Source organism: Oncorhynchus gorbuscha, linkage group LG07 (genome assembly GCF_021184085.1).
Source record: "Oncorhynchus gorbuscha isolate QuinsamMale2020 ecotype Even-year linkage group LG07, OgorEven_v1.0, whole genome shotgun sequence".
Classification (NCBI taxonomy): Eukaryota; Metazoa; Chordata; class Actinopteri; order Salmoniformes; family Salmonidae; genus Oncorhynchus; species Oncorhynchus gorbuscha.
Genome location: NC_060179.1, coordinates 7,617,544 through 7,642,543, shown reverse-complemented (window position 1 = coordinate 7,642,543; position 25,000 = coordinate 7,617,544). Strand labels below are relative to the sequence as shown.

Below are 25,000 nucleotides of genomic sequence, written 5' to 3'. Positions count from 1 at the left end.
CTCTGTTGTTCTCTGTTGTTCTCTCTCTCTCTGTCGTTCTCTCTCTGTTGTTCTCTCTCTGTTGTTCTCTGTTGTTCTCTGTTGTTCTCTCTCTCTCTGTCGTTCTCTCTCTGTTGTTCTCTCTCTGTTGTTCTCTCTCTGTTGTTCTCTGTTGTTCTCTGTTGTTCTCTCTCTCTCTGTCGTTCTCTCTCTGTCGTTCTCTCTCTGTCGTTCTCTCTCTGTTGTTCTCTCTCTGTCGTTCTCTCTCTGTCGTTCTCTCTCTGTTGTTCTCTCTCTGTTGTTCTCTCTCTGTTGTTCTCTCTCTGTTGTTCTCTGTTGTTCTCTGTTGTTCTCTCTCTCTCTGTCGTTCTCTCTCTGTTGTTCTCTCTCTCTCTGTCGTTCTCTCTCTGTCGTTCTCTCTCTGTCGTTCTCTCTCTGTTGTTCTCTGTTGTTCTCTCTCTCTCTGTCGTTCTCTCTCTGTCGTTCTCTCTCTGTTGTTCTCTCTCTGTTGTTCTCTGTTGTTCTCTGTTGTTCTCTCTCTCTCTGTCGTTCTCTCTCTGTCGTTCTCTCTCTGTTGTTCTCTCTCTGTTGTTCTCTGTTGTTCTCTGTTGTTCTCTCTCTCTCTGTCGTTCTCTCTCTGTTGTTCTCTCTCTGTTGTTCTCTCTCTGTTGTTCTCTCTCTGTTGTTCTCTGTTGTTCTCTGTTGTTCTCTCTCTCTCTGTCGTTCTCTCTCTGTCGTTCTCTCTCTGTCGTTCTCTCTCTGTCGTTCTCTCTCTGTTGTTCTCTCTCTGTCGTTCTCTCTCTGTCGTTCTCTCTCTGTTGTTCTCTCTCTGTTGTTCTCTCTCTGTTGTTCTCTCTCTGTTGTTCTCTCTCTGTTGTTCTCTGTTGTTCTCTCTCTCTCTCTGTCGTTCTCTCTCTGTCGTTCTCTCTCTGTCGTTCTCTCTCTGTCGTTCTCTGTCGTTCTCTCTCTGTCGTTCTCTGTCGTTCTCTCTCTGTCGTTCTCTCTCTGTCGTTCTCTCTCTGTCGTTCTCTGTCGTTTTCTGTCGTTCTCTCTCTGTCGCTCTCTGTCGTTCTCTCTCTCTCTCTCTCTCTCTCTCTCTCTGTTCTCTGTTGTTCTCTCTCTCTGTCGCTCTCTGTCGTTCTCTCTCTCTCTCTCTCTCTCTCTCTCTCTCTCTCTCTCTCTCTCTCTCTCTCTCTCTCTCTCTCTCTGTTCTCTGTTGTTCTCTCTCTCAATTCAATTCAATTCAATTCAAGGGGCTTTATTGGCATGGGAAACGTGTCAACATTGCCAAAGCAAGTGAGGTAGATAATATACAAAAGTTAAATGAACAATAAAAAATAACAGTAAACATTACACATACAGAAGTTTCAAAACAATAAAGACATTACAAATGTCATAGTATATATATATACAGTGTTGTAACAATGTACAAATGGTTAAAGTACAAAAGGGAAAATAAATAAACGTAAATATGGGTTGTATTTACAATGGTGTTTGTTCTTCACTGGTTGCCCTTTTCTTGTGGCAACAGGTCACAAATCTTGCTGCTGTGATGGAACACTGTGGAATTTCACCCAGTAGATACGGGAGTTTATCAAAATTGGATTTGTTTTCTAAATCTTTGTGGATCTGTGTAATCTGAGGGAAATATGTCTCTCTAATATGGTGTTAAGGGAATTTATATCTATAATGACTAATTATGTATACATTTCAATCAGGATGTACTAATCAGAATAGTATTATGCTACTGTACATGTATGAATTTTCTCTCTTGATCCCAGTATTGAATATAATGTAGGGAATGTGGTCAAGAGTTTAGAACAATGACGGTCTGTTCCTTGGTACAAATTAATGAACTATATCTCCAGACTGTCTAGAATGCTTATCTACACTGACTGACCTTGGCTCAAGGCGAGGAGGGAAGGCTTGAGAACTATAGAGCCTTTCTACCAGTGTAGATCCTTTCTCTCCTGTCCCCTATTTTCCTCTCCTGTCCTTTCCTGTCTTCTATTTTCCTCTCCTGTCCTCTCCTGTCCTCTCTTTTCCTCTCCTGTCCTTTCCTGTCTTCTATTTTCCTCTCCTGTCCTCTCCTCTCCTCCCTTGTCCTCTCCTGTCCTCTCCCCTCTCCTGTCCTCTATTTTCCTGTCCTCTCCCCTCCTCCCTTGTCCTCTCCTGTCCTCTCCCCTCTCCTGTCCTCTATTTTCCTCTCCTGTCCTCTCCTCTCCTCCCCTGTCCTCTCCCCTCTCCTGTCCTCTATTTTCCTCTCCTGTCCTCTCCTCTCCTCCCTTGTCCTCTCCTGTCCTCTCCCCTCTCCTGTCCTCTATTTTCCTCTCCTGTCCTCTCCTCTCCTCCCTTGTCCTCTCCTGTCCTCTCCCCTCTCCTGTCCTCTATTTTCCTCTCCTGTCCTCTCCTCTCCTCCCTTGTCCTCTCCTGTCCTCTATTTTCCTCTCCTGTCCTCTCCTCTCCTCCCTTGTCCTCTCCTGTCCTCTCCTCTCCTCCCTTGTCCTCTCCTGTCCTCTCCTGTCCTCTCCTGTCCTCTATTTTCCTCTCCTGTCCTCTCCTCTCCTCCCTTGTCCTCTCCTGTCCTCTCCCCTCTCCTGTCCTCTATTTTCCTCTCCTGTCCTCTCCTCTCCTCCCTTGTCCTCTCCTGTCCTCTCCCCTCTCCTGTCCTCTATTTTCCTCTCCTGTCCTCTCCTCTCCTCCTTTGTCCTCTCCTGTCCTCTATTTTCCTCTCCTGTCCTCTCCTCTCCTCCCTTGTCCTCTCCTGTCCTCTCCCCTCTCCTGTCCTCTATTTTCCTCTCCTGTCCTCTCCTCTCCTCCCTTGTCCTCTCCCCTCTCCTGTCCTCTATTTTCCTCTCCTGTCCTCTCCTCTCCTCCCCTGTCCTCTCCCCTCTCCTGTCCTCTATTTACCTCTCCTGTCCTCTCCTCCCTTGTCCTCTCCTGTCCTCTCCCCTCTCCTGTCCTCTATGTTCCTCTCCTGTCCTCTCCTCTCCTCCCTTGTCCTCTCCTGTCCTCTATTTTCTTTTCTTTTCCTGTCCTTTCCTGTCTTCTATTTTCCTGTCCTCCCCTGTCCTGTCCTCTCCTGTCCTCTCCTCTCCTCTCCTGTCATGCCCTCTCCTGTCCTCTCCTCTCCTCTCCTGTCCTCTCCTCTCATGTCCTCTCCTGCTGGTGTTATAATGGATGAGCCTCTGCTAAATGACTTAAATGTAATGTAATGTAAATGATAATAAGGATGTTCTTATTTACCCATTGAATGGTAAACATAGCATAAGAAGCTTCTCTCTCCTCTCTCTCTCTCTCTATGTATGTATGTGTGTATGTGTGTGTGTGTGTGTGTGTGTGTGGTGTGTGTGTGTGTGTGTATGTATATGTGTGTGTGTATGTATATATCTAATATAATAATAATAATATATGCCATTTAGCAGACGCTTTTATCCAAAGCGACTTACAGTCATGTGTGCATACATTCTACGTATGGGTGGTCCCGGGGATCGAACCCACTACCCTGGCATTACAAGCGCCATGCTCTACCAACTGAGCTACACAGGACCATATCTCTCTGTCTATCTCCCTCTCTCTCTCTATCTCCCTCTCTCAATCGCTCTGGACACGTTCTAACATGGAATCTTTCCGCTTGTCTTGTTGACTTCGTCTCCCAGGGTCCCGCAGGGCGGGCTGGTCTTGCAGGAGCCGACGGTTTGCCAGGTCCTCCTGGTACCATGCTGGTGCTGCCAGTAAGTACCAGACCAGGAATATTGGGGATTTACATCCAATCCAACAACCACTATTATCTACCACTATTTAAATGTATCGGTAAATCCATTTTCTAACTACTGCTGATGTATGTGTGTGTGTCTGTGTGTCTGTGTGTCTCTGTGTTCCTCTGTGTGTCTCTGTATTCCTCTGTGTCCCTCTGTGTGTCTCTGTATTCCTCTGTGTGTCTCTGTATTCCTCTGTGTGTCTCTGTGTTCCTCTGTGTGTCTCTGTGTATGTCTCTGTGTGTGTTTCTGTGTGTGTGTCTGTGTGTGTGTCTGTGTGTGTCTGTGTGTGTGTCTCTGTGTTCCTCTGTGTTCCTCTGTGTGTCTCTGTGTGTCTCTGTGTGTCTTTGTGTTCCTCTGTGTGTCTTTGTGTTCCTCTGTGTCTCTGTGTTCCTCTGTGTGTCTCTGTGTGTCTTTGTTCCTCTGTGTGTCTTTGTGTTCCTCTGTGTGTCTCTGTGTTCCTCTGTGTGTCTCTGTGTTCCTCTGTGTGTCTCTGTGTTCCTCTGTGTGTCTCTGTGTTCCTTTGTATTCCTCTGTGTGTCTCTGTGTGTTCCTCTGTGTTCCTCTGTGTGTCTCTGTGTGTCTCTGTGTGTCTCTGTGTTCCTCTGTGTGTCTCTGTGTGTCTCTGTGTGTCTCTGTATTCCTCTGTGTTCCTCTATGTGTCTCTGTGTGTCTCTGTGTGTCTCTGTGTGTGTGTCTCTGTGTGTGTGTGTGTGTGTGTGTCTGTATGTCTCTGTGTTCCTCTGTGTGTCTCTGTGTATGTCTCTGTGTGTGTGTCTGTGTGTCTCTGTGTGTGTCTCTGTGTGTCTCTGCGTATTTCTCTGTGTGAAAGTTCCGTTTCGGAGGGGATGGAGAGAAGGGTCCTGTGGTGTCTGCTCAAGAGGCACAAGCACAGGCTATTCTCTCCCAGGCCAGAGTGAGTATGTTGTGACCACACCAGGGCTGTAGCAGGCCGAAGAGGGCCAAACACCAGAGCTGTAGCAGGGTTCAGTGTAACCTCTGGGCATATCTCCCTTTTATTTATTTAGAAGAGAAACCCATTGGTGTTTCAGCCTTCTAGCCCTTCATTAGTATATCCTTTCAAAGTAAGAGAAAACTGTCTGAGGTATGAGAGCGTGTCTGAGGTATGAGAGAGTGTCAGGTATGAGTGAGAGTCTGAGTGAGGAATAGGATGATAGGGTGTGAGGTATTAGTTAGGGTGTGAGGTATTAGTTAGTGACTGAGGTATGAGGTAGTGTCTGAGGTATGAGGTATGAAGTAGTGTCTGAGTGAGGAATAGGATGGTAGGGTGTGAGGTGTGAGGTAGTGTCTGAGTGAGGAATAGGATGGTAGGGTGTGAGGTGTGAGGTAGTGTCTGAGGTATGAGGTAGTGTCTGAGGTAGTGTCTGAGTGAGGAATAGGATGGTAGGGTGTGAGGTGTGAGGTAGTGTCTGAGTGAGGAATAGGATGGTAGGTGTGAGGTATGAGGTAGTGAGGAATAGGATGGTAGGTGTGAGGTATGAGGTAGTGTCTGAGTGAGGAATAGGATGGTAGATGTGAGGTAGTGTCTGAGGTATGAGGTATGATGTAGTGTCTGAGTGAGGAATAGGATGGTAGGGTGTGTGGTACTGGGACATATGGAGGGTGTTCATCTGTCTCCTTCTGACTGGTGATTTGTCATCTCTTCCCTTCCCCCCTTACTCTCCCTCCCCCTCCATCCTCCTTCCCTCCCCTCCATCCTCCCCCTCCCCTCAATCCCCTTCCATCTACCCCACAGCTCGCCATGAGAGGTCCGTCAGGTCCAATGGGTCTCACAGGGAGATCTGGTCCAGTGGTGAGTTTTAGTCCCCCCCCTGATAACACACACAGAAAAGACACATCCCTCTTACCAAGTCTCTCCGTGGAAGGTGAACACAGGTCAATTGACTGCCCTGTCAGAAACCTACAATGTATCGTGTCACAATTCACCCTGGCCTTTTACCCTTCTTCCTATTTATTTACCTTTATTTAACTAGGCAAGTCAGTTAAGAACAAATTCTTATTTTCAATGACGGCCTAGGAACAGTGGGTTAACTGCCTTGTTCAGGGGCAGAACGACAGATTTGTACCTTGTCAGCTCGGGGATTCGAACTTGCAACCTTTCGGCTACTAGTCCAACGCTCTAACCACTAGGCTACCCTGCCTATCTTCCTACATCTAACCATCCTGAGGTATACACCAGTTATAAAAGTGCCTTCAGCGTGGAGTTTTCCAAGGATGAGGCTGAGTAGAGATGAAAAAACAACACAATTAGAGGCTCGAAGCTTCTTTTTTCAATTCTATTGCATTCATTTTTTTGTTTGTATTCGTTTGATACCACCCTGCATCCCAAAGTCGGCTTACCTCAGAAGCTAAGCAGAGTTGGTCCCTGGATGGGGGACAAGATGCTGCTGGAAGTGGTGCTGAAGGTCCAGTAGGGAGCACTCTTCCCTCTGGTCTAAGGAGATCCCATTGCCCCAGGGCAGTGAAGGGGACATTGCCTTGCGTAGGGTGCCGTCTTTTGATTAGGACTTTAAACAAGCGTCCTGACCCTCTGTGGTCAGTAAAGATCCCATGGCACTTATCGTAAGAGTAAGGGTGTTAACCCTGTGAGTCCTGCCTAAATCTGGCCCTCATACTGTCATGGCCACCAAATCCTTCCCCTCGTTCCTAATTGGCCAATATAACTCCTGTCGTGAGCGTTGTACCACAAAATGGTTGCAGTGCCTCACCAAGGAGGATGCTGCTGATTGATGGTGGATGGAGGGGAGTTTCCCCATTACTGTGTAAAGCTCTTTGAGGACCTCAGTTGGTAGAACAGCGCTATACAAAATCCAGTGTCATTATATTGTGCTTTCCCTTTTCAAACCAATAGTTCTTGACTTGTGAGACAAAGTGGAGCCCATTTTATGCTTTTAAAACTAGTGTCTGTATTGCTAAATCACTAATAGTGTCTATTGTTAAATCACTAATAGTGTCTATTGTTAAATCACTAGTAGTGTCTATTGTTAAATCACTAATAGTGTCTATTGCTAAATCACTAGTAGTGTCTATTGTTAAATCACTAATAGTGTCTATTGCTAAATCACTAATAGTGTCTATTGCTAAATCACTAATAGTGTCTATTGCTAAATCACTAGTAGTGTCTATTGCTAAATCACTAATAGTGTCTATTGCTAAATCACTAGTAGTGTCTAGATTAGATGCTCTAAAATGTCTATCCAGCCCTGCAATTGAACCCCACAATTTTAGACTTAAGTTTATGTTTTCTCACTACAATATACAGTATGATCATGATACGTTAATATATACAGTTTGTCATGTTTAACTGATGAAAATATCCATGGTTGAGTTCATACTAATTGGTTAGCTTGGTTAGCAGGTAAATCTTTTTTTTATGTCTTTAACTAGCAGACCCAGCTAGATTAAAACCATTCACTTTGTTCTACTTTATGATTCTGAAGTTAGAAGTTTGCTAAATCTATTTGTCTTTATGTCTGTAATGCCACACCTAACACCTCTTTATTGTGGCAGTCAACTGGCAATAACAAGCAACAGGAGATGAGTAAATCAATGGGGAAATTAAGTTTGAAATGAATCTACACTACCAGTCAAATAGTTTTTCTTATTTTTTAAATATTTTCTCCATTGTAGAATAATAATGAAGACATCAAACTATGAAATGACACATATGGAATCATGTAGTAACCAAAAAGTGTACCAAGTAGCCACCCTTTGCCTTGATGACAATTTTGCACAATCTTAGCATTCTCTCAACCAGCTTCATGAAGAATGCTTTTCCACCAGTCTTGAAGGAGTTCCCACTGGCTGAGGGGTGTTCTGTTCCAGCCAATAGGACACCTCTCTGGCTGAGGGGTGTTCTGTTCCAGCCAATAGGACATCTCTCTGGCTGAGGGGTGTTCTGTTCCAGCCAATAGGACATCTCTCTGGCTGAGGGGTGTTCTGTTCCAGCCAATAGGACATCTCTCTGGCTGAGGGGTGTTCTGTTCCAGCCAATAGGACATCTCTCTGGCTGAGGGGTGTTCTGTTCCAGCCAATAGGACACCTCTCTGGCTGAGGGGTGTTCTGTTCCAACCAATAGGACATCTCTCTGGCTGAGGGGTGTTCTGTTCCAGCCAACGACACACAATTAATCTTCTCCTTTCCCCCTTCTGATGACCAGGTGGCGAATCGCATCTCTGCATGTCTGGCAGACATATCAGTGTGGATGACGGATCACCACCTCAAGCTGAACTTCGGCAAGACGGAGCTGCTCTTCCTCCCGGGGAAGGACTGCCCATTCCATGATCTCGCCATCACGGTTGACAACTCCATTGTGTCCTCCTCCCAGAGCGCTAAGAACCTTGGCGTGATCCTGGACAACAAACTGTCGTTCTCAACTAACATCAAGGCGGTGGCCCGTTCCTGTAGGTTCATGCTCTACAACATCCGCAGAGTACGACCCTGCCTCACACAGGAAGCGGCGCAGGTCCTAATCCAGGCACTTGTCATCTCCCGTCTGGATTACTGCAACTCGCTGTTGGCTGGGCTCCCTGCCTGTGCCATTAAACCCCTACAACTCATCCAGAACGCCGCAGCCCATCTAGTGTTCAACCTTCCCAAGTTCTCTCACGTCACCCCGCTCCTCCGCTCTCTCCACTGGCTTCCAGTTGAAGCTCGCATCCGCTACAAGACCATGGTGCTTGCCTACGGAGCTGTGAGGGGAACGGCACCTCAGTACCTCCAGGCTCTGATCAGGCCCTACACCCAAATAAGGGCACTGCGTTCATCCACCTCTGGCCTGCTCGCCTCCCTACCACTGAGGAAGTACAGTTCCCGCTCAGCTCAGTCAAAACTGTTCGCTGCTCTGGCTCCCCAATGGTGGAACAAACTCCCTCACGACGCCAGGACAGCGGAGTCAATCACCACCTTCCGGAGACACCTGAAACCCCACCTCTTTAAGGAATACCTAGGATAGGATAAAGTAATCCTTCTCACCCCCCTTAAAATACTTAGATGCACTATTGTAAAGTGGTTGTTCCACTGGATGTCATAAGGTGAATGCACCAATTTGTAAGTCGCTCTGGATAAGAGCGTCTGCTAAATGACTTAAATGTAAATGTAAATAGGACATCTCTCTAGCTGAGGGGTGTTCTGTTCCAGCCAATAGGACATCTCTCTGGCTGAGGGGTGTTCTGTTCCAGCCAATAGGACACCTCTCTGGCTGAGTGGTGTTCTGTTCCAGCCAATAGGACTCCTCTCTGGCTGAGGGGTGATGATCGAGCCAATGGGACTAACAAGGTTTGTGTCCATGCTTCTCATTGGTCCATCTTTGTCTCAGGGAGTTCCTGGTTCTTCTGGACTTAAAGGTGATGCCGGAGACCCTGGTCCTCAGGTGAGAGGTTCAACACATAGCTGGAGACTACTAAACCCACTCATAATCATACTGCACTTAACATAGACAGTTACTGTTCCTATATCTCACTACAGTTACCTGTATCTAACTACAGTTACCTATATCTAACTACAGTTACCTATACCTCACTACAGTTACCTATACCTCACTACAGTTACCTGTATCTAACTACAGTTACCTATACCTCACTACAGTTACCTATACCTCACTACAGTTACCTATATCTAACTACAGTTACCTATACCTCACTACAGTTACCTATACCTCACTACAGTTACCTATACCTCACTACAGTTACCTATATCTAACTACAGTTACCTATACCTCACTACAGTCACCTGTAACTACAGTTACCTATACCTCACTACAGTTACCTGTATCTAACTACAGTTAACTATACCTCACTACAGTTACCTGTATCTAACTACAGTCACCTGTAACTACAGTTACCTGTAACTACAGTTACCTGTAACTACAGGTTCCTATACCTCACTACAGTTACCTATACCTCACTACAGTTACCTATACCTCACTATAGTTACCTATACCTCACTACAGTTACCTATACCTCACTACAGTTACCTATACCTCACTACAGTTACCTATACCTCACTACAGTTACCTATACCTCACGACAGTTACCTATACCTCACGACAGTTACCTATACCTCACTACAGTTACCTATACCTCACTACAGTTACCTATACCTCACTACAGTTACCTATACCTCACTACAGTTACCTATACCTCACTACAGTTACCTATACCTCACCTACAGTTACCTATACCTCAATACAGTTACCTATACCTCACGACAGTTACCTATTCTTCACCTACAGTTACCTATACCTCACTACAGTTACCTATACCTCACGACAGTTACCTATTCTTCACCTACAGTTACCCATACCTCACTACAGTTACTTATACCTCACTACAGTTACCTATACCTCACTACAGTTACCTATACCTCACTACAGTTACCTATTCTTCACCTACAGTTACCTATACCTCACTACAGTTACTTATACCTCACTACAGTTACCTATACCTCACTACAGTTACTTATACCTCACTACAGTTACCTATACCTCACTACAGTTACTTATACCTCACTACAGTTACCTATACCTCACTACAGTTACTTATACCTCACTACAGTTACCTATACCTCACTACAGTTACCTATACCTCACTACAGTTACCTATTCTTCACCTACAGTTACCTATACCTCACTACAGTTACCTATACCTCACTACAGTTACTTATACCTCACTACAGTTACCTATACCTCACTACAGTTACCTATACCTCACGACAGTTACCTATACCTCACTACAGTTACCTATACCTCACTACAGTTACCTATACCTCACTACAGTTACCTATACCTCACTACAGTTACCTATTCTTCACCTACAGTTACCTATACCTCACGACAGTTACCTATTCTTCACCTACAGTTACCTATTCTTCACCTACAGTTACCTATACCTCACGACAGTTACCTATACCTCACTACAGTTACCTATTCTTCACCTACAGTTACCTATTCTTCACCTACAGTTACCTATACCTCACTACAGTTACCTATACCTCACTACAGTTACCTATACCTCACTACAGTTACCTATTCTTCACCTACAGTTACCTATATCTAACTACAGTTACCTATACCTCACTACAGTTACCTATACCTCACTACAGTTACCTGTATCTAACTACAGTTACCTATACCTCACTACAGTTACCTATACCTCACTACAGTTACCTATATCTAACTACAGTCACCTGTAACTACAGTTACCTATACCTCACTACAGTTACCTGTATCTAACTACAGTTACCTATACCTCACTACAGTTACCTGTATCTAACTACAGTCACCTGTATCTACAGTTACCTGTAACTACAGGTTCCTATACCTCACTACAGTTACCTATACCTCACTACAGTTACCTATACCTCACTACAGTTACCTATACCTCACTACAGTTACCTATACCTCACTACAGTTACCTATACCTCACTACAGTTACCTATACCTCACTACAGTTACCTATACCTCACTACAGTTACCTATACCTCACGACAGTTACCTATACCTCACTACAGTTACCTATACCTCACGACAGTTACCTATTCTTCACCTACAGTTACCTATACCTCACTACAGTTACCTATACCTCACTACAGTTACCTATTCTTCACCTACAGTTACCTATACCTCACTACAGTTACCTATACCTCAATACAGTTACCTATACCTCAATACAGTTACCTATACCTCAATACAGTTACCTATACCTTACTACAGTTACCTATTCTTCACCTACAGTTACCTATACCTCACTACAGTTACCTATACCTCACTACAGTTACCTATACCTCACTACAGTTACCTATACCTCACCTACAGTTACCTATACCTCACGACAGTTACCTATTCTTCACCTACAGTTACCTATACCTCAATACAGTTACCTATACCTCACTACAGTTACCTATACCTCACTACAGTTACCTATACCTCAATACAGTTACCTATACCTCACTACAGTTACCTATACCTCACTACAGTTACCTATACCTCACTACAGTTACCTATACCTCACCTACAGTTACCTATACCTCACGACAGTTACCTATTCTTCACCTACAGTTACCTATACCTCAATACAGTTACCTATACCTCACCTACAGTTACCTACAGCTACACCTATATTTAATTAATACCTATTCAGTGAATGTTCCCTAGCTGACTATAATCTGGCCATCATTACGTGTCCTGCACAGGGCTCCAGGGGAGTCCAAGGGTCTGCGGGACAAATTGGCAAATCTGGTAAGAGGGTAAGTGGACCGAGTGAACTCTGCCTCATTCAGTGTGTGGTGTGTGAGTGTGTAGTGTGAGTGTGTAGTGTGTAGTGTGTAGTGTGTGTGTAGTGTGTGTGTAGTGTGTGTAGTGTGTAGTGTGTGTAGTGTGTAGTGTGTGTAGTGTAGTGTGTGTGTAGTGTGGGTGCTGTGTGGGTGCTGTGTGCTGTGTGGGTGTGCTGTGTGTGTGTGTAGTGTGGGTGTGTAGTGTGGGTGCTGTGTGTGTGTAGTGTGGGTGCTGTGTGCTGTGTGTAGTGTGTAGTGTGGGTGTGAAGTGTGGGTGCTGTGTGGGTGCTGTGTGCTGTGTGGGTGTGCTGTGTGTGTGTGTAGTGTGTGTGTAGTGTGGGTGTGTAGTGTGGGTGCTGTGTGTGTATGTAGTGTGGGTGCTGTGTGCTGTGTGTAGTGTGTAGTGTGGGTGTGTAGTGTGGGTGCTGTGTGTGTGTAGTGTGTGTGCTGTCTGTGTGTGTAGTGTGGGTGTGTAGTGTGGGTGCTGTGTGCTGTGTGTGTGTGTAGTGTGTAGTGTGGGTATGTAGTGTGCAGTGTGTAGTGTGTGTGCTGTGTGTGTGTGTGTGTAGTGTGTAGTGTGGGTGTGTAGTGTGGGTGCTGTGTGCTGTGTGCTGTGTGTGTGTGTAGTGTGTGTGTGTGTGTAGTGTGGGTGCAGTGTACGATCTGGTTTATCATTAACAAACAATTCCCTGAATGTTTGATGATGACATAATTGGCTGTAATTGCATTTCCAGGTAGATGCCATTGCCTGATTGGTCTTGAGGATTCCATGTTTAACCTTGCTCGCTCTCTCTCTCTCTCTCTCTCTCTCTCTCTCTCTCTCTCTCTCTCTCTCTCTCTCTCTGTCTCTCTCTCTCTCTCTCTCTCTCTCTCTCTTCTCTGCCTCTCTCTCTCTCTTTCTCTGCCTCTCTCTCTCTCTCTTTCTCTGCCTCTCTCTTTCTCTGCCTCTCTCTCCTCTCTCTCTCTCTCTCTCTCTCTCTCTCTCTCTCTCTCTCTCTCTCTCTCTCTCTCTCTCTCTCTCTCTCTCTCTCTCTCTCTTTCTCTCTCTCTCTCTCTCTTTCTCTGCCTCTCTCTCTCTCTCTCTCTTCCTCTGCCTCTCTCTCTCTTTCTCTGCCCCTCTCTCTCTCTCTCTCTCTCTCTCTCTCTCTCTCTCTCTCTCTCTCTCTCTCTCTCTCTCTCTCTCTCTCTCTCTGCATCTCTCACTCTCTCTCTCTGCCTCTCTCTCTCTCTCTGCCTCTCTCTCTCTGCCTCTCTCTCTCTCTGCCTCTCTCTCTCTCTCTCTCTCTCTCTGCCTCTCTCTCTCTCTCTCTCTCTCTCTCTCTCTCTCTCTCTCTCTCTCTCTTTCTCTCTCTCTCTCTCTCTCTCTCTCTCTCTCTCTCTCTCTGCCTCTCTCTCTCTCTGCCTCTCTCTCTCTCTGCCTCTCTTTCTCTCTCTGCCTCTCTCTCTCTCTCTGCCTCTCTCTCTCTCTGCCTCTCTCTCTCTCTCTGCCTCTCTCTCTTTCTCTCCCTCTCTCTCTCTGCCTCTCTCTCTCTCTCTCTCTGCCTCTCTCTCTCTGCCTCTCTCTCTCTCTCTGCCTCTCTCTCTCTCTCTGCCTCTCTCTCTCTCTCTCTGCCTCTCTCTCTCTCTCTCTGCCTCTCTGCCTCTCTACCTCTGCCTCTCTCTCTCTCTGCCTCTCTCTCTCTCTCTCTCTCTGCCTCTCTGCCTCTACCTCTGCCTCTCTCTCTCTGCCTCTCTCTCTCTCTGCCTCTCTGCCTCTCTCTCTCTCTCTCTCTCTGTCTCTCTCTCTCTCTCTCCCTCTCTCTCTCGCAGGGTCGTGGTGGAGCAGTTGGCGCCCGAGGAATGCCTGGAGAGTCGGGGTCTAAGGTACATGATGTCTCTGTCCACTAGTCACTTTACTCAGAGAATTAAAACCACATGATGTCTCTGTCTGTTACGTGTGACTGTTCTGTGTTGGTCACTACCACTGTGTTGTAAACGTATACACGATGATGTCTGTGTAGTCTGGGGACTCGGTGGTCATTGTCACATTGTGTTTCTCTACAGGGAGACGGAGGCTTCGATGGCCTGCCCGGCCTACCTGGTGCCAAGGGACACAGGGTGAGCAACAGTAACGTATCAAGCACCTGCATGTGTACCGCTCCCTAAATGAGAAGGCCATAGGCTGTTCTGAAATGAATGGTTGAGATCCTTTATCCTTCAAGGAAATGACCGGTGAAGCAAACAGGAAACACCATGTGACCGACTTGATTCGGTCGTATGTAGAAAAAAAATGAAAATGTACGTTGGATAAAAGTAGAGATTCAGAGCTAGAAAATGATATATCATACACTACAGTTGAGGAACAATGTGAAAGTAATTGTGCTTTGAACGTTGATACACTTGTAAACCCATTTTTGAAAAAATGGTCCTTGAATGTTTTGGTAAACCTCCTGGAGATCTCCTCGTTGTCTACACCCATTCAGCATAGTTCACGTCTTCTTAATTAAGCCTTAGCCACACCCATCTATTTAAGGATTCACATGTACAGTACTACTAAACAACCAAAGATTTCAAGACTAAAGGCTGGTTTATACTACGGTGTGTTTGGTAAATTCAGCCTGGAGTGCCAGAGTGTGCTCAGAGTGTGCTCTGGGGGTTGGTAACTCAGAGCGTTGTTAGATTGTGTGTTTGTAAATCCAGAGTGTTTCACTCTCGGAGCATTCAAAGAGCACACTGGATGCTCTGGCCGAGGAGTAGTGTTGATCCGAACGTTCTGACCAAACACCAGCAGTCAAGCACCCAAGCTATCTGGCTAACGTAACCTAGCTTGCTAGCTACTTCCAGACACAAATGAGAGAACAGCTAACTCTGACTATTTTACTTGCCTGAGAAGAGCTGGTTAGGCTGTTTTTATGTTTATCCAGAGTGTTTGGTGACTGTAACTGTGCTGCTGGCACCAATGTATTAAGCTTTTTTTTGCCAACGTTTACTGACACCGGCCGTATTCAACGGGTGTTTATTGTTAGTAATTTCCTCAGTTATTCTGCACTCTGGCACACTCAGACTAGAGTGCTCTGAAATCAGAGTAGATGGCCAGAGTGAATTTATCAGCTACGTCTATTGACAGTTGTCGCTGTGACATCATGAACATTCTATTGAAATGATTACTTGCATACTTGCATAGATAGTGTCATGTTTGTCATTTATTGTCATGTCTTGTCCCTGTGCTCCCCATGCTATTCGTTTCCCTCTGCTGGTCTTGTTTGGTTCTTTCCCTCCTTCTATCCCTCTCTCTCCCCCTCCCTCTCTCACTCTCTCGCTCTCTCTTCTCTCTGTCGTTCCGTTCCTGCTCCCAGCTGTTCCTATTCCCCTAATCATCATTTAGTCTTCCCACACCTGTTCCCGATCCTTTCCCCCTGATTAGAGTCCCTATTTATTCCTTTGTGATCCGTTCCTGTCCCGTCGGTTCCTTGTATTGTATTCACCATGCTGTGATTGCGTTTCGCCCTGTCCTGTCGTGTTTTTGCCGTGATTGTGTATCACCCTGTCCTGTCGTGTTTTGTGCCTTCATCAGATGCTGCGTGTGAGCAGGTGTCTCAGTCGACTACGGCCTGCGCCTACCCGAAGCGACCTGCAGTCTGTGGCCGCTTCTCCTGTTGTTTCCCTCTACAAGTCTAGAGGATTTCTGTTATTCCGTTTTGGACTTTAATAAACTCTGTTTCTGTTAAGTCGCTTTTGGGTCCTCTTTCACCTGCATGACAGAAGGAACCGACCAAGGAATGGACCCAGCGACTTCAGACGCTCGTTACACTGCCGTCGAGATCCAAGGAGCCATGCTCGGCAGACACGAGCAGGAATTGTCTGCTGCTCGCCATGCCGTGGAAAACCTGGCTGCTCAGGTTTCCGACCTCTCTGGACAGTTCCAGAGTCTACGTCTCGTGCCACCTGTTACTTCCTGGCCTGCCGAGCCTCCAGAACCTAGGGTTAATAACCCACCTTGCTACTCCGGGCAGCCCACTGAGTGCCGCTCCTTTCTCACGCAGTGTGAGATTGTGTTCTCTCTCCAACCCAACACATACTCTAGAGAGAGAGCTCGGGTTGCTTACGTCATTTCACTCCTTACTGGCCGGGCTCGAGAATGGGGCACAGCTATCTGGGAGGCAAGGGCTGATTGCTCTAACGAATTCCAGAACTTTAAAGAGGAGATGATTCGGGTTTTTGACCGTTCAGTTTTTGGTGGGGAGGCTTCTAGGGCCCTGGCTTCCTTATGCCAAGGTGAACGGTCCATAACGGATTATTCCATTGAGTTTCGCACTCTTGCTGCCTCTAGTGAGTGGAACGAGCCGGCGCTGCTCGCTCGTTTTCTGGAGGGACTCCACGCAGTGGTTAAGGATGAGATTCTCTCCCGGGAGGTTCCTTCAGATGTGGACTCTTTGATTGCTCTCGCCATCCGCATAGAACGACGGGTAGATCTTCGTCACCGGGCTCGTGGAGGAGAGCTCGCATCAACGGTGTTTCCCTGCTCCGCATCGCAACCATCTCCCTCCTCTGGCTTTGAGACTGAGCCCATGCAGCTGGGAGGGATTCGCATCTCGAATAAGGAGAGGGAACGGAGGATCACCAACCGCCTGTGCCTCTATTGCGGAGTTGCTGGACATTTTGTTAATTCATGTCCAGTAAGAGGCCAGAGCCCATCAGTAAGCGGAGGGCTACTGGTGAGCGCTACTACTCAGGTCCCTTCATCTAGATCTTGTACTACTATGTCGGTCCATCTACGCTGGACCGGTTCGGGTGCTACATGCAGTGCTTTGATTGACTCTGGGGCTGAGGGTTGTTTCATGGACGAAGCATGGGCTCGGAAACATAACATTCCTTTCAGACCGTTAGACAGGCCTACGCCCATGTTTGCCTTAGATGGTAGTCATCTTCCCAGTATCAAATTTGAGACACTACCTTTAACTCTCACAGTATCTGGTAACCACAGTGAGACTATTTCTTTTTTGATTTTCCGTTCACCGTTTACACCTGTTGTTTTGGGTCATCCCTGGCTTGTATGTCATAATCCTTCTATTAATTGGTCTAGTAATTCTATCCTATCCTGGAACGTTTCTTGTCATGTGAAGTGTTTAATGTCTGCCATCCCTCCCATTTCTTCTGTCCCTACTTCTCAGGAGGAACCTGGCGATTTGACAGGAGTGCCGGAGGAATATCATGATCTGCGCACGGTCTTCAGTCGGTCCCGAGCCAACTCCCTTCCTCCTCACCGGTCGTATGATTGTAGTATTGATCTCCTTCCGGGGACCACTCCTCCTCGAGGTAGACTATACTCTCTGTCGGCTCCCGAACGTAAGGCTCTCGAGGATTATTTGTCTGTGTCTCTTGACGCCGGTACAATAGTGCCTTCTTCTTCTCCGGCCGGGGCGGGATTCTTTTTTGTTAAAAAGAAGGACGGTACTCTGCGCCCCTGCGTGGATTATCGAGGGCTGAATGACATAACGGTTAAGAATCGTTATCCGCTTCCCCTTATGTCATCAGCCTTCGAGATTCTGCAGGGAGCCAGGTGCTTTACTAAGTTGGACCTTCGTAACGCTTACCATCTCGTGCGCATCAGAGAGGGGGACGAGTGGAAAACGGCGTTTAACACTCCGTTAGGGCATTTTGAGTACCGGGTTCTGCCGTTCGGTCTCGCCAATGCGCCAGCTGTTTTTCAGGCATTAGTTAATGATGTTCTGAGAGACATGCTGAACATTTTTGTTTTTGTCTATCTTGACGATATCCTGATTTTTTCTCCGTCACTCGAGATTCATGTTCAGCACGTTCGACGTGTTCTACAGCGCCTTTTAGAGAATTGTCTCTACGTAAAGGCTGAGAAGTGCTCTTTTCATGTCTCCTCCGTTACTTTTCTCGGTTCCGTTATTTCCGCTGAAGGCATTCAGATGGATTCCGCTAAGGTCCAAGCTGTCAGTGATTGGCCCGTTCCAAGGTCACGTGTCGAGTTGCAGCGCTTTTTAGGTTTCGCTAATTTCTATCGGCGTTTCATTCGTAATTTCGGTCAAGTTGCTGCCCCTCTCACAGCTCTTACTTCTGTCAAGACGTGTTTTAAGTGGTCCGGTTCCGCCCAGGGAGCTTTTGATCTTCTAAAAGAACGTTTTACGTCCGCTCCTATCCTCGTTACTCCTGACGTCACTAGACAATTCATTGTCGAGGTTGACGCTTCAGAGGTAGGCGTGGGAGCCATCCTATCCCAGCGCTTCCAGTCTGACGATAAGGTTCATCCTTGCGCTTATTTTTCTCATCGCCTGTCGCCATCTGAGCGCAACTATGATGTGGGTAACCGTGAACTGCTCGCCATCCGCTTAGCCCTAGGCGAATGGCGACAGTGGTTGGAGGGGGCGACCGTTCCTTTTGTCGTTTGGACAGACCATAAGAACCTTGAGTACATCCGTTCTGCCAAACGACTTAATGCCCGTCAAGCTCGTTGGGCGTTGTTTTTCGCTCGTTTCGAGTTTGTGATTTCTTACCGTCCGGGTAGCAAGAACACCAAGCCTGATGCCTTATCCCGTCTGTTTAGTTCTTCTGTGGCTTCTACTGATCCCGAGGGGATTCTTCCTTATGGGCGTGTTGTCGGGTTAACAGTCTGGGGAATTGAAAGACAGGTTAAGCAAGCACTCACGCACACTGCGTCGCCGCGCGCTTGTCCTAGTAACCTCCTTTTCGTTCCTGTTTCCACTCGTCTGGCTGTTCTTCAGTGGGCTCACTCTGCCAAGTTAGCTGGTCATCCCGGTGTTCGAGGCACTCTTGCGTCTATTCGCCAGCGCTTTTGGTGGCCGACTCAGGAGCGTGACACGCGCCGTTTCGTGGCTGCTTGTTCGGACTGCGCGCAGACTAAGTCGGGTAACTCTCCTCCTGCCGGTCGTCTCAGACCGCTCCCCATTCCTTCTCGACCATGGTCTCACATTGCCTTAGACTTCATTACCGGTCTGCCTTTGTCTGCGGGGAAGACTGTGATTCTGACGGTTGTCGATAGGTTCTCTAAGGCGGCACATTTCATTCCCCTCGCTAAACTTCCTTCCGCTAAGGAGACGGCACAAATCATTATTGAGAATGTATTCAGAATTCATGGCCTCCCGTTAGACGCCGTTTCAGACAGAGGCCCGCAATTCACGTCACAGTTTTGGAGGGAGTTCTGTCGTTTGATTGGTGCGTCCGTCAGTCTCTCTTCCGGGTTTCATCCCCAGTCTAACGGTCAAGCAGAGAGGGCCAATCAGACGATTGGTCGCATACTACGCAGCCTTTCTTTCAGAAACCCTGCGTCTTGGGCAGAACAGCTCCCCTGGGCAGAATACGCTCACAATTCGCTTCCTTCGTCTGCTACCGGGTTATCTCCGTTTCAGAGTAGTCTGGGTTACCAGCCTCCTCTGTTCTCATCCCAGCTTGCCGAGTCCAGCGTTCCCTCCGCTCAAGCGTTTGTCCAACGTTGTGAGCGCACCTGGAGGAGGGTGAGGTCTGCACTTTGCCGTTACAGGGCACAGACGGTGAGAGCCGCCAATAAACGCAGGATTAAGAGTCCAAGGTATTGTTGCGGCCAGAGAGTGTGGCTTTCCACTCGCAACCTTCCTCTTACGACAGCTTCTCGTAAGTTGACTCCGCGGTTCATTGGTCCGTTCCGTGTCTCCCAGGTCGTCAATCCTGTCGCTGTACGACTGCTTCTTCCGCGACATCTTCGTCGCGTCCATCCTGTCTTCCATGTCTCCTGTGTTAAGCCCTTTCTTCGCACCCCCGTTCGTCTTCCCTCCCCCCTCCCGTCCTTGTCGAGAGCGCACCTATTTACAAGGTACATAAGATTATGGACATGCGTTCTCGGGGACGGGGTCACCAATACCTAGTGGATTGGGAGGGTTACGGTCCTGAGGAGAGGAGTTGGGTTCCGTCTCGGGACGTGCTGGACCGTTCGCTCATCGATGATTTCCTCCGTTGCCGCCAGGATTCCTCCTCGAGTGCGCCAGGAGGCGCTCGGTGAGTGGGGGGTACTGTCATGTTTGTCATTTATTGTCATGTCTTGTCCCTGTGCTCCCCATGCTATTCGTTTCCCTCTGCTGGTCTTGTTTGGTTCTTTCCCTCCTTCTATCCCTCTCTCTCCCCCTCCCTCTCTCACTCTCTCGCTCTCTCTTCTCTCTGTCGTTCCGTTCCTGCTCCCAGCTGTTCCTATTCCCCTAATCATCATTTAGTCTTCCCACACCTGTTCCCGATCCTTTCCCCTGATTAGAGTCCCTATTTATTCCTTTGTGATCCGTTCCTGTCCCGTCGGTTCCTTGTATTGTATTCACCATGCTGTGATTGCGTTTCGCCCTGTCCTGTCGTGTTTTTGCCGTGATTGTGTATCACCCTGTCCTGTCGTGTTTTGTGCCTTCATCAGATGCTGCGTGTGAGCAGGTGTCTCAGTCGACTACGGCCTGCGCCTACCCGAAGCGACCTGCAGTCTGTGGCCGCTTCTCCTGTTGTTTCCCCTCTACAAGTCTAGAGGATTTCTGTTATTCCGTTTTGGACTTTAATAAACTCTGTTTCTGTTAAGTCGCTTTTGGGTCCTCTTTCACCTGCATGACAGATAGTGGAGTCTTTTGTTTAGACATGTAGCTAGCTAGCTAAACAATTAACCATAACCCCAACTCATAACCTTACTACCCTGCATGAATCTGCAGGTGGCTAACCAACCAGGTTTAATGTTAGCTAGCTAGCAATGCTCTGAAATACAAATAATATTACTACACTGATCATACACGTAACGTTGCCTAGCCAGCCAGCCAGCTAACGTTAGCTAGATAACTAACATTACGCTTTAGCTTGAAATGAAAATTGCTTTCTGACAACATTAGAAACATGTAATATTTGAAAATGTAGCTAGCTAGACTCTCTTACCCATATACATGGATGGATGCGTCTCCCTCTCTGTCACGGATGCTGTGGTTGCCCTTAGTTTGAAGATGTAATCCGGAGACAGGTATTTATTACAATAGCCTTCTGTGTGTTCTCTTTTCGACTCCCTCCGCATTATTTGCAATCAAACGGCAGAATTGTCTCAGTCTCCTGAGCTATCATTCTCTAATAACACTCATTTCAAAACTCGGTCCTCCAGAAAGTAGAGAGCAACACTTTTGCAGTTCTACTACGTGATATCTTGATAGCTCATGTTATAGACCGATGTGTGCTACAGACCTATTCCAACTCATCTCTCATCATGTCCAGTCCACTCATAATCTCAACCAATCATGGCAGCCTGATTCCAACTCATCTCTCATCATGTCCAGCCCACTCATAATCTCAACCAATCATGGCAGCCTGATTCCAACTCATCTCTCATCATGTCCAGTCCACTCATAATCTCAACCAATCATGGCAGACCTATTCCAACTCATCTCTCATCATGTCCAGTCCACTCATAATCTCAACCAATCATGGCAGACCTATTCCAACTCATCTCTCATCATGTCCAGTCCACTCATAATCTCAACCAATCATGGCAGCCTGATTCCAACTCATCTCTCATCATGTCCAGTCCACTCATAATCTCAACCAATCATGGCAGCCTGATTCCAACTCATCTCTCATCATGTCCAGTCCACTCATAATCTCAACCAATCATGGCAGCCTGATTCCAACTCATCTCTCATCATGTCCAGTCCACTCATAATCTCAACCAATCATGGCAGACCTATTCCAACTCATCTCTCATCATGTCCAGTCCACTCATAATCTCAACCAATCATGGCAGACCTATTCCAACTCATCTCTCATCATGTCCAGTCCACTCATAATCTCAACCAATCATGGCAGCCTGATTCCAACTCATCTCTCATCATGTCCAGTCCACTCATAATCTCAACCAATCATGGCAGCCTGATTCCAACTCATCTCTCATCATGTCCAGTCCACTCATAATCTCAACCAATCATGGCAGACCTATTCCAACTCATCTCTCATCATGTCCAGTCCACTCATAATCTCAACCAATCATGGCAGACCTATTCCAACTCATCTCTCATCATGTCCAGTCCACTCATAATCTCAACCAATCATGGCAGACCTATTCCAACTCATCTCTCATCATGTCCAGTCCACTCATAATCTCAACCAATCATGGCAGACCTATTCCAACTCATCTCTCATCATGTCCAGTCCACTCATAATCTCAACCAATCATGGCAGCCTGATTCCAACTCATCTCTCATCATGTCCAGTCCACTCATAATCTCAACCAATCATGGCAGCCTGATTCCAACTCATCTCTCATCCTGTCCAGTCCACTCATAATCTCAACCAATCATGGCAGCCTGATTCCAACTCATCTCTCATCATGTCCAGTCCACTCATAATCTCAACCAATCATGGCAGCCTGATTCCAACTCATCTCTCATCATGTCCAGTCCACTCATAATCTCAACCAATCATGGCAGCCTGATTCCAACTCATCTCTCATCATGTCCAGCCCACTCATTTTCTCAACCAATCATGGCTAGCGGGAAGGTTGCTGACTTTTTCCATGGATAAACCAACTAGGCTCCTAATTTAAGAATAGTATTCATATTTACAGATTGCATACCAGTTTGTAATTAAAGAACATAAAAGTTCACATGTCCCAGAAGGCAAAAACAAATAGTTTATGTTTAAACATCTCTCCTGTGAAGTGTGACATATGCCTAGTTTCCTGAAACGAGTCACATATTCTCAATCTCTACAAAACAATGACCCCCAGTTTTGAAATGAAGGGTCAACCCCCTAGCCTCTAATGGTGAAAGAGAGAGAATATGAGTCCTAATCAGGTCTGCAATAGGTTCCCAAAACACTGGTATTTTATGTCTAATACTCTCACTCATTCCAGAGGATCTGAAGTTAATTACAGGCAGATTTAATGAGGCAGGTGATCCATACTGGAGAAATCTATCCTGTTGAACAATAGACTAGTGTTGGTCTGAGGAACAGGACTTGGAAGTTTATAGGCTTATGGGTGAAATACTGTTGGCCCCGTTTGATAAGACCAAATTGGCTAAAAACAAAATGCCACAACTTTTAGGGTTGGGGGTGGTATTAAAATGTCTGACACTTTTGGCTACATAAGCTTGTTTTTCTGATTAATCTCGTGATTTTCTTTGGGTGCAACATTATACAATCACCTAAGTCTTTAATTCTGAAATGAAATGCGGAGCTAATATTATTGTAAAAACTCATTTGAATGGCTTTGAAGTGGTAATCTAAAAAATAAATGAGCAAAGTCATTTTTTTTGTTCAGATTTACAGTTGGACCAATAGTGTGGCCAAATTGATCCTCTGATAACAATCTCTTCCACGGAGTTGTCACCAGACGTGGAGCCAAGCAGCATGTTGAAAAGCATGATCATGATACAAGCTCCAGTCCCAGTCCTTTTCTGTGCCATCTGCTCTAAACACCCTCAGAAGAGACACACCAGACCCTGTCAGGCTAAATTAGGAGCTTAGGCTGCAGAGAGAGAGAAGGGCAGAGAGAGGGAGAACCAGGTAGAACATGTAGAGAGAGAGAGAGAAACATATAGAAGGGGCAGAGAGAGGGAGAACCAGGTAGAATAGGTAGAGAGAGAGAGAGAGAGAGAGAGAGAGAGAGAGAGAGAGAGAGAAGGGGCAGAGAGAGGGAGAACCAGGTAGAATAGGTAGAGAGAGAGAGAGAAGGGCAGAGAGAGGGAGAACCAGGTAGAATAGGTAGAGAGAGAGAGAGAGAGAGAGAGAGAGAGAGAGAGAGAGAAACAGAGAGAAGGGGCAGAGAGAGGGAGAACCAGGTAGAATAGCTAGAGAGAGAGAGAGAGAGAAACAGAGAGAACGGGCAGAGAGAGGGAGAACCAGGTAGAATAGGTAGAGAGAGAGAACCAGGTAGGAGGGGTAGAGAAGGAAGGGGCAGAGAGAGGGAGAACCAGGTAGAATAGGTAGAGAGAGAGAGAAACAGAGAGAAGGGCAGAGAGGGAGAACCAGGTAGAATAGGTAGAGAGAGAGAGAAACAGAGAGAAGGGCAGAGAGGGAGAACCAGGTAGAATAGGTAGAGAGAGAGAGAACCAGGTAGGAGGGGTAGAGAAAGAAGGGGCAGAGAGAGGGAGAACCAGGTAGAATAGGTAGAGAGAGAGAGAAACAGAGAGAAGGGCAGAGAGGGAGAACCAGGTAGAATAGGTAGAGAGAGAGAGAAAAAGAGAGAAGGGCAGAGAGAGGGAGAAACAGATAGAATAGGTAGAGAGAGGGAGAACCAGGTAGGAGGGGTAGAGAAAGAAGGGCAGAGAGATGGAGAACCACGTAGAATAGGTAGAGAGAGAGAGAAACAGAGAGAAGGGCAGAGAGAGGGAGAACCAGGTAGAATACATAGAGAGAGAGAGAGAAACAGAGAGAAGGGGCAGAGAGAGGGAGAACCAGGTAGAATAGGTAGAGAGAGAGAGGGAGAGAGAGAAGTGGCAGAGAGGGAGAACCAGGTAGAATAGGTAGAGAGAGAGAGGGAGAGAGAGAGGGCCGAGAGGGAGAACCAGGTAGAATACGTAGAGAGAGAGAGAAACAGAGAGAAGGGGCAGAGAGAGGGAGAACCAGGTAAGAGAGAGAGAGAGAGAGAGAGGGAGAGGGAGAGGGAGAGGGAGAGGGAGAGGGAGAGGGAGAGGGAGGGAGAGGGAGAGGGAGGCAGAACCAGGTAGAGAGAGAGAAGGGCAGAGAGAGGGAGAACCAGGTAGAGAGAGAGAAGGGCAGAGAGAGGGAGAACCAGGTAGAATACGTAGAGAGAGAGAGAGAGAGAGAGAGAGAGAGAGAGAGAGAGAGAGAGAGAGAGAGAGAGAGAGAGAGAGAGAGAGAAACAGAGAGAAGGGGCAGAGAGAGGGAGAACCAGGTAGAATAGGTAGAGAGTGAGAGACAGAGAGAAGGGCAGAGAGGGAGAACCAGGTAGAATAGGTAGAGAGAGAAATAGAGAGAAGAGGCAGAGAGAGGGAGAGAGAGAAACA

The 25,000-nt window shown here is 46.8% G+C and overlaps 1 protein-coding gene across 3 annotated transcripts in view; it reads left to right on the top strand.

Annotated features, from left to right (window-relative positions):
- Positions 1-25,000, top strand: part of LOC124039460 (collagen alpha-1(XI) chain-like) — a 216,932-nt gene that overhangs the window by 61,991 nt on the left and 129,941 nt on the right. For all 3 annotated transcript variants that reach the window (XM_046355451.1, XM_046355450.1, XM_046355449.1), the window contains 7 exons: positions 3,639-3,713; positions 4,570-4,653; positions 5,494-5,550; positions 9,076-9,129; positions 11,949-12,002; positions 13,839-13,892; positions 14,073-14,126. In XM_046355451.1, coding sequence (XP_046211407.1) covers positions 3,639-3,713; positions 4,570-4,653; positions 5,494-5,550; positions 9,076-9,129; positions 11,949-12,002; positions 13,839-13,892; positions 14,073-14,126 — 432 coding nt within the window. The remainder of the gene's footprint in view (positions 1-3,638; positions 3,714-4,569; positions 4,654-5,493; positions 5,551-9,075; positions 9,130-11,948; positions 12,003-13,838; positions 13,893-14,072; positions 14,127-25,000) is intronic.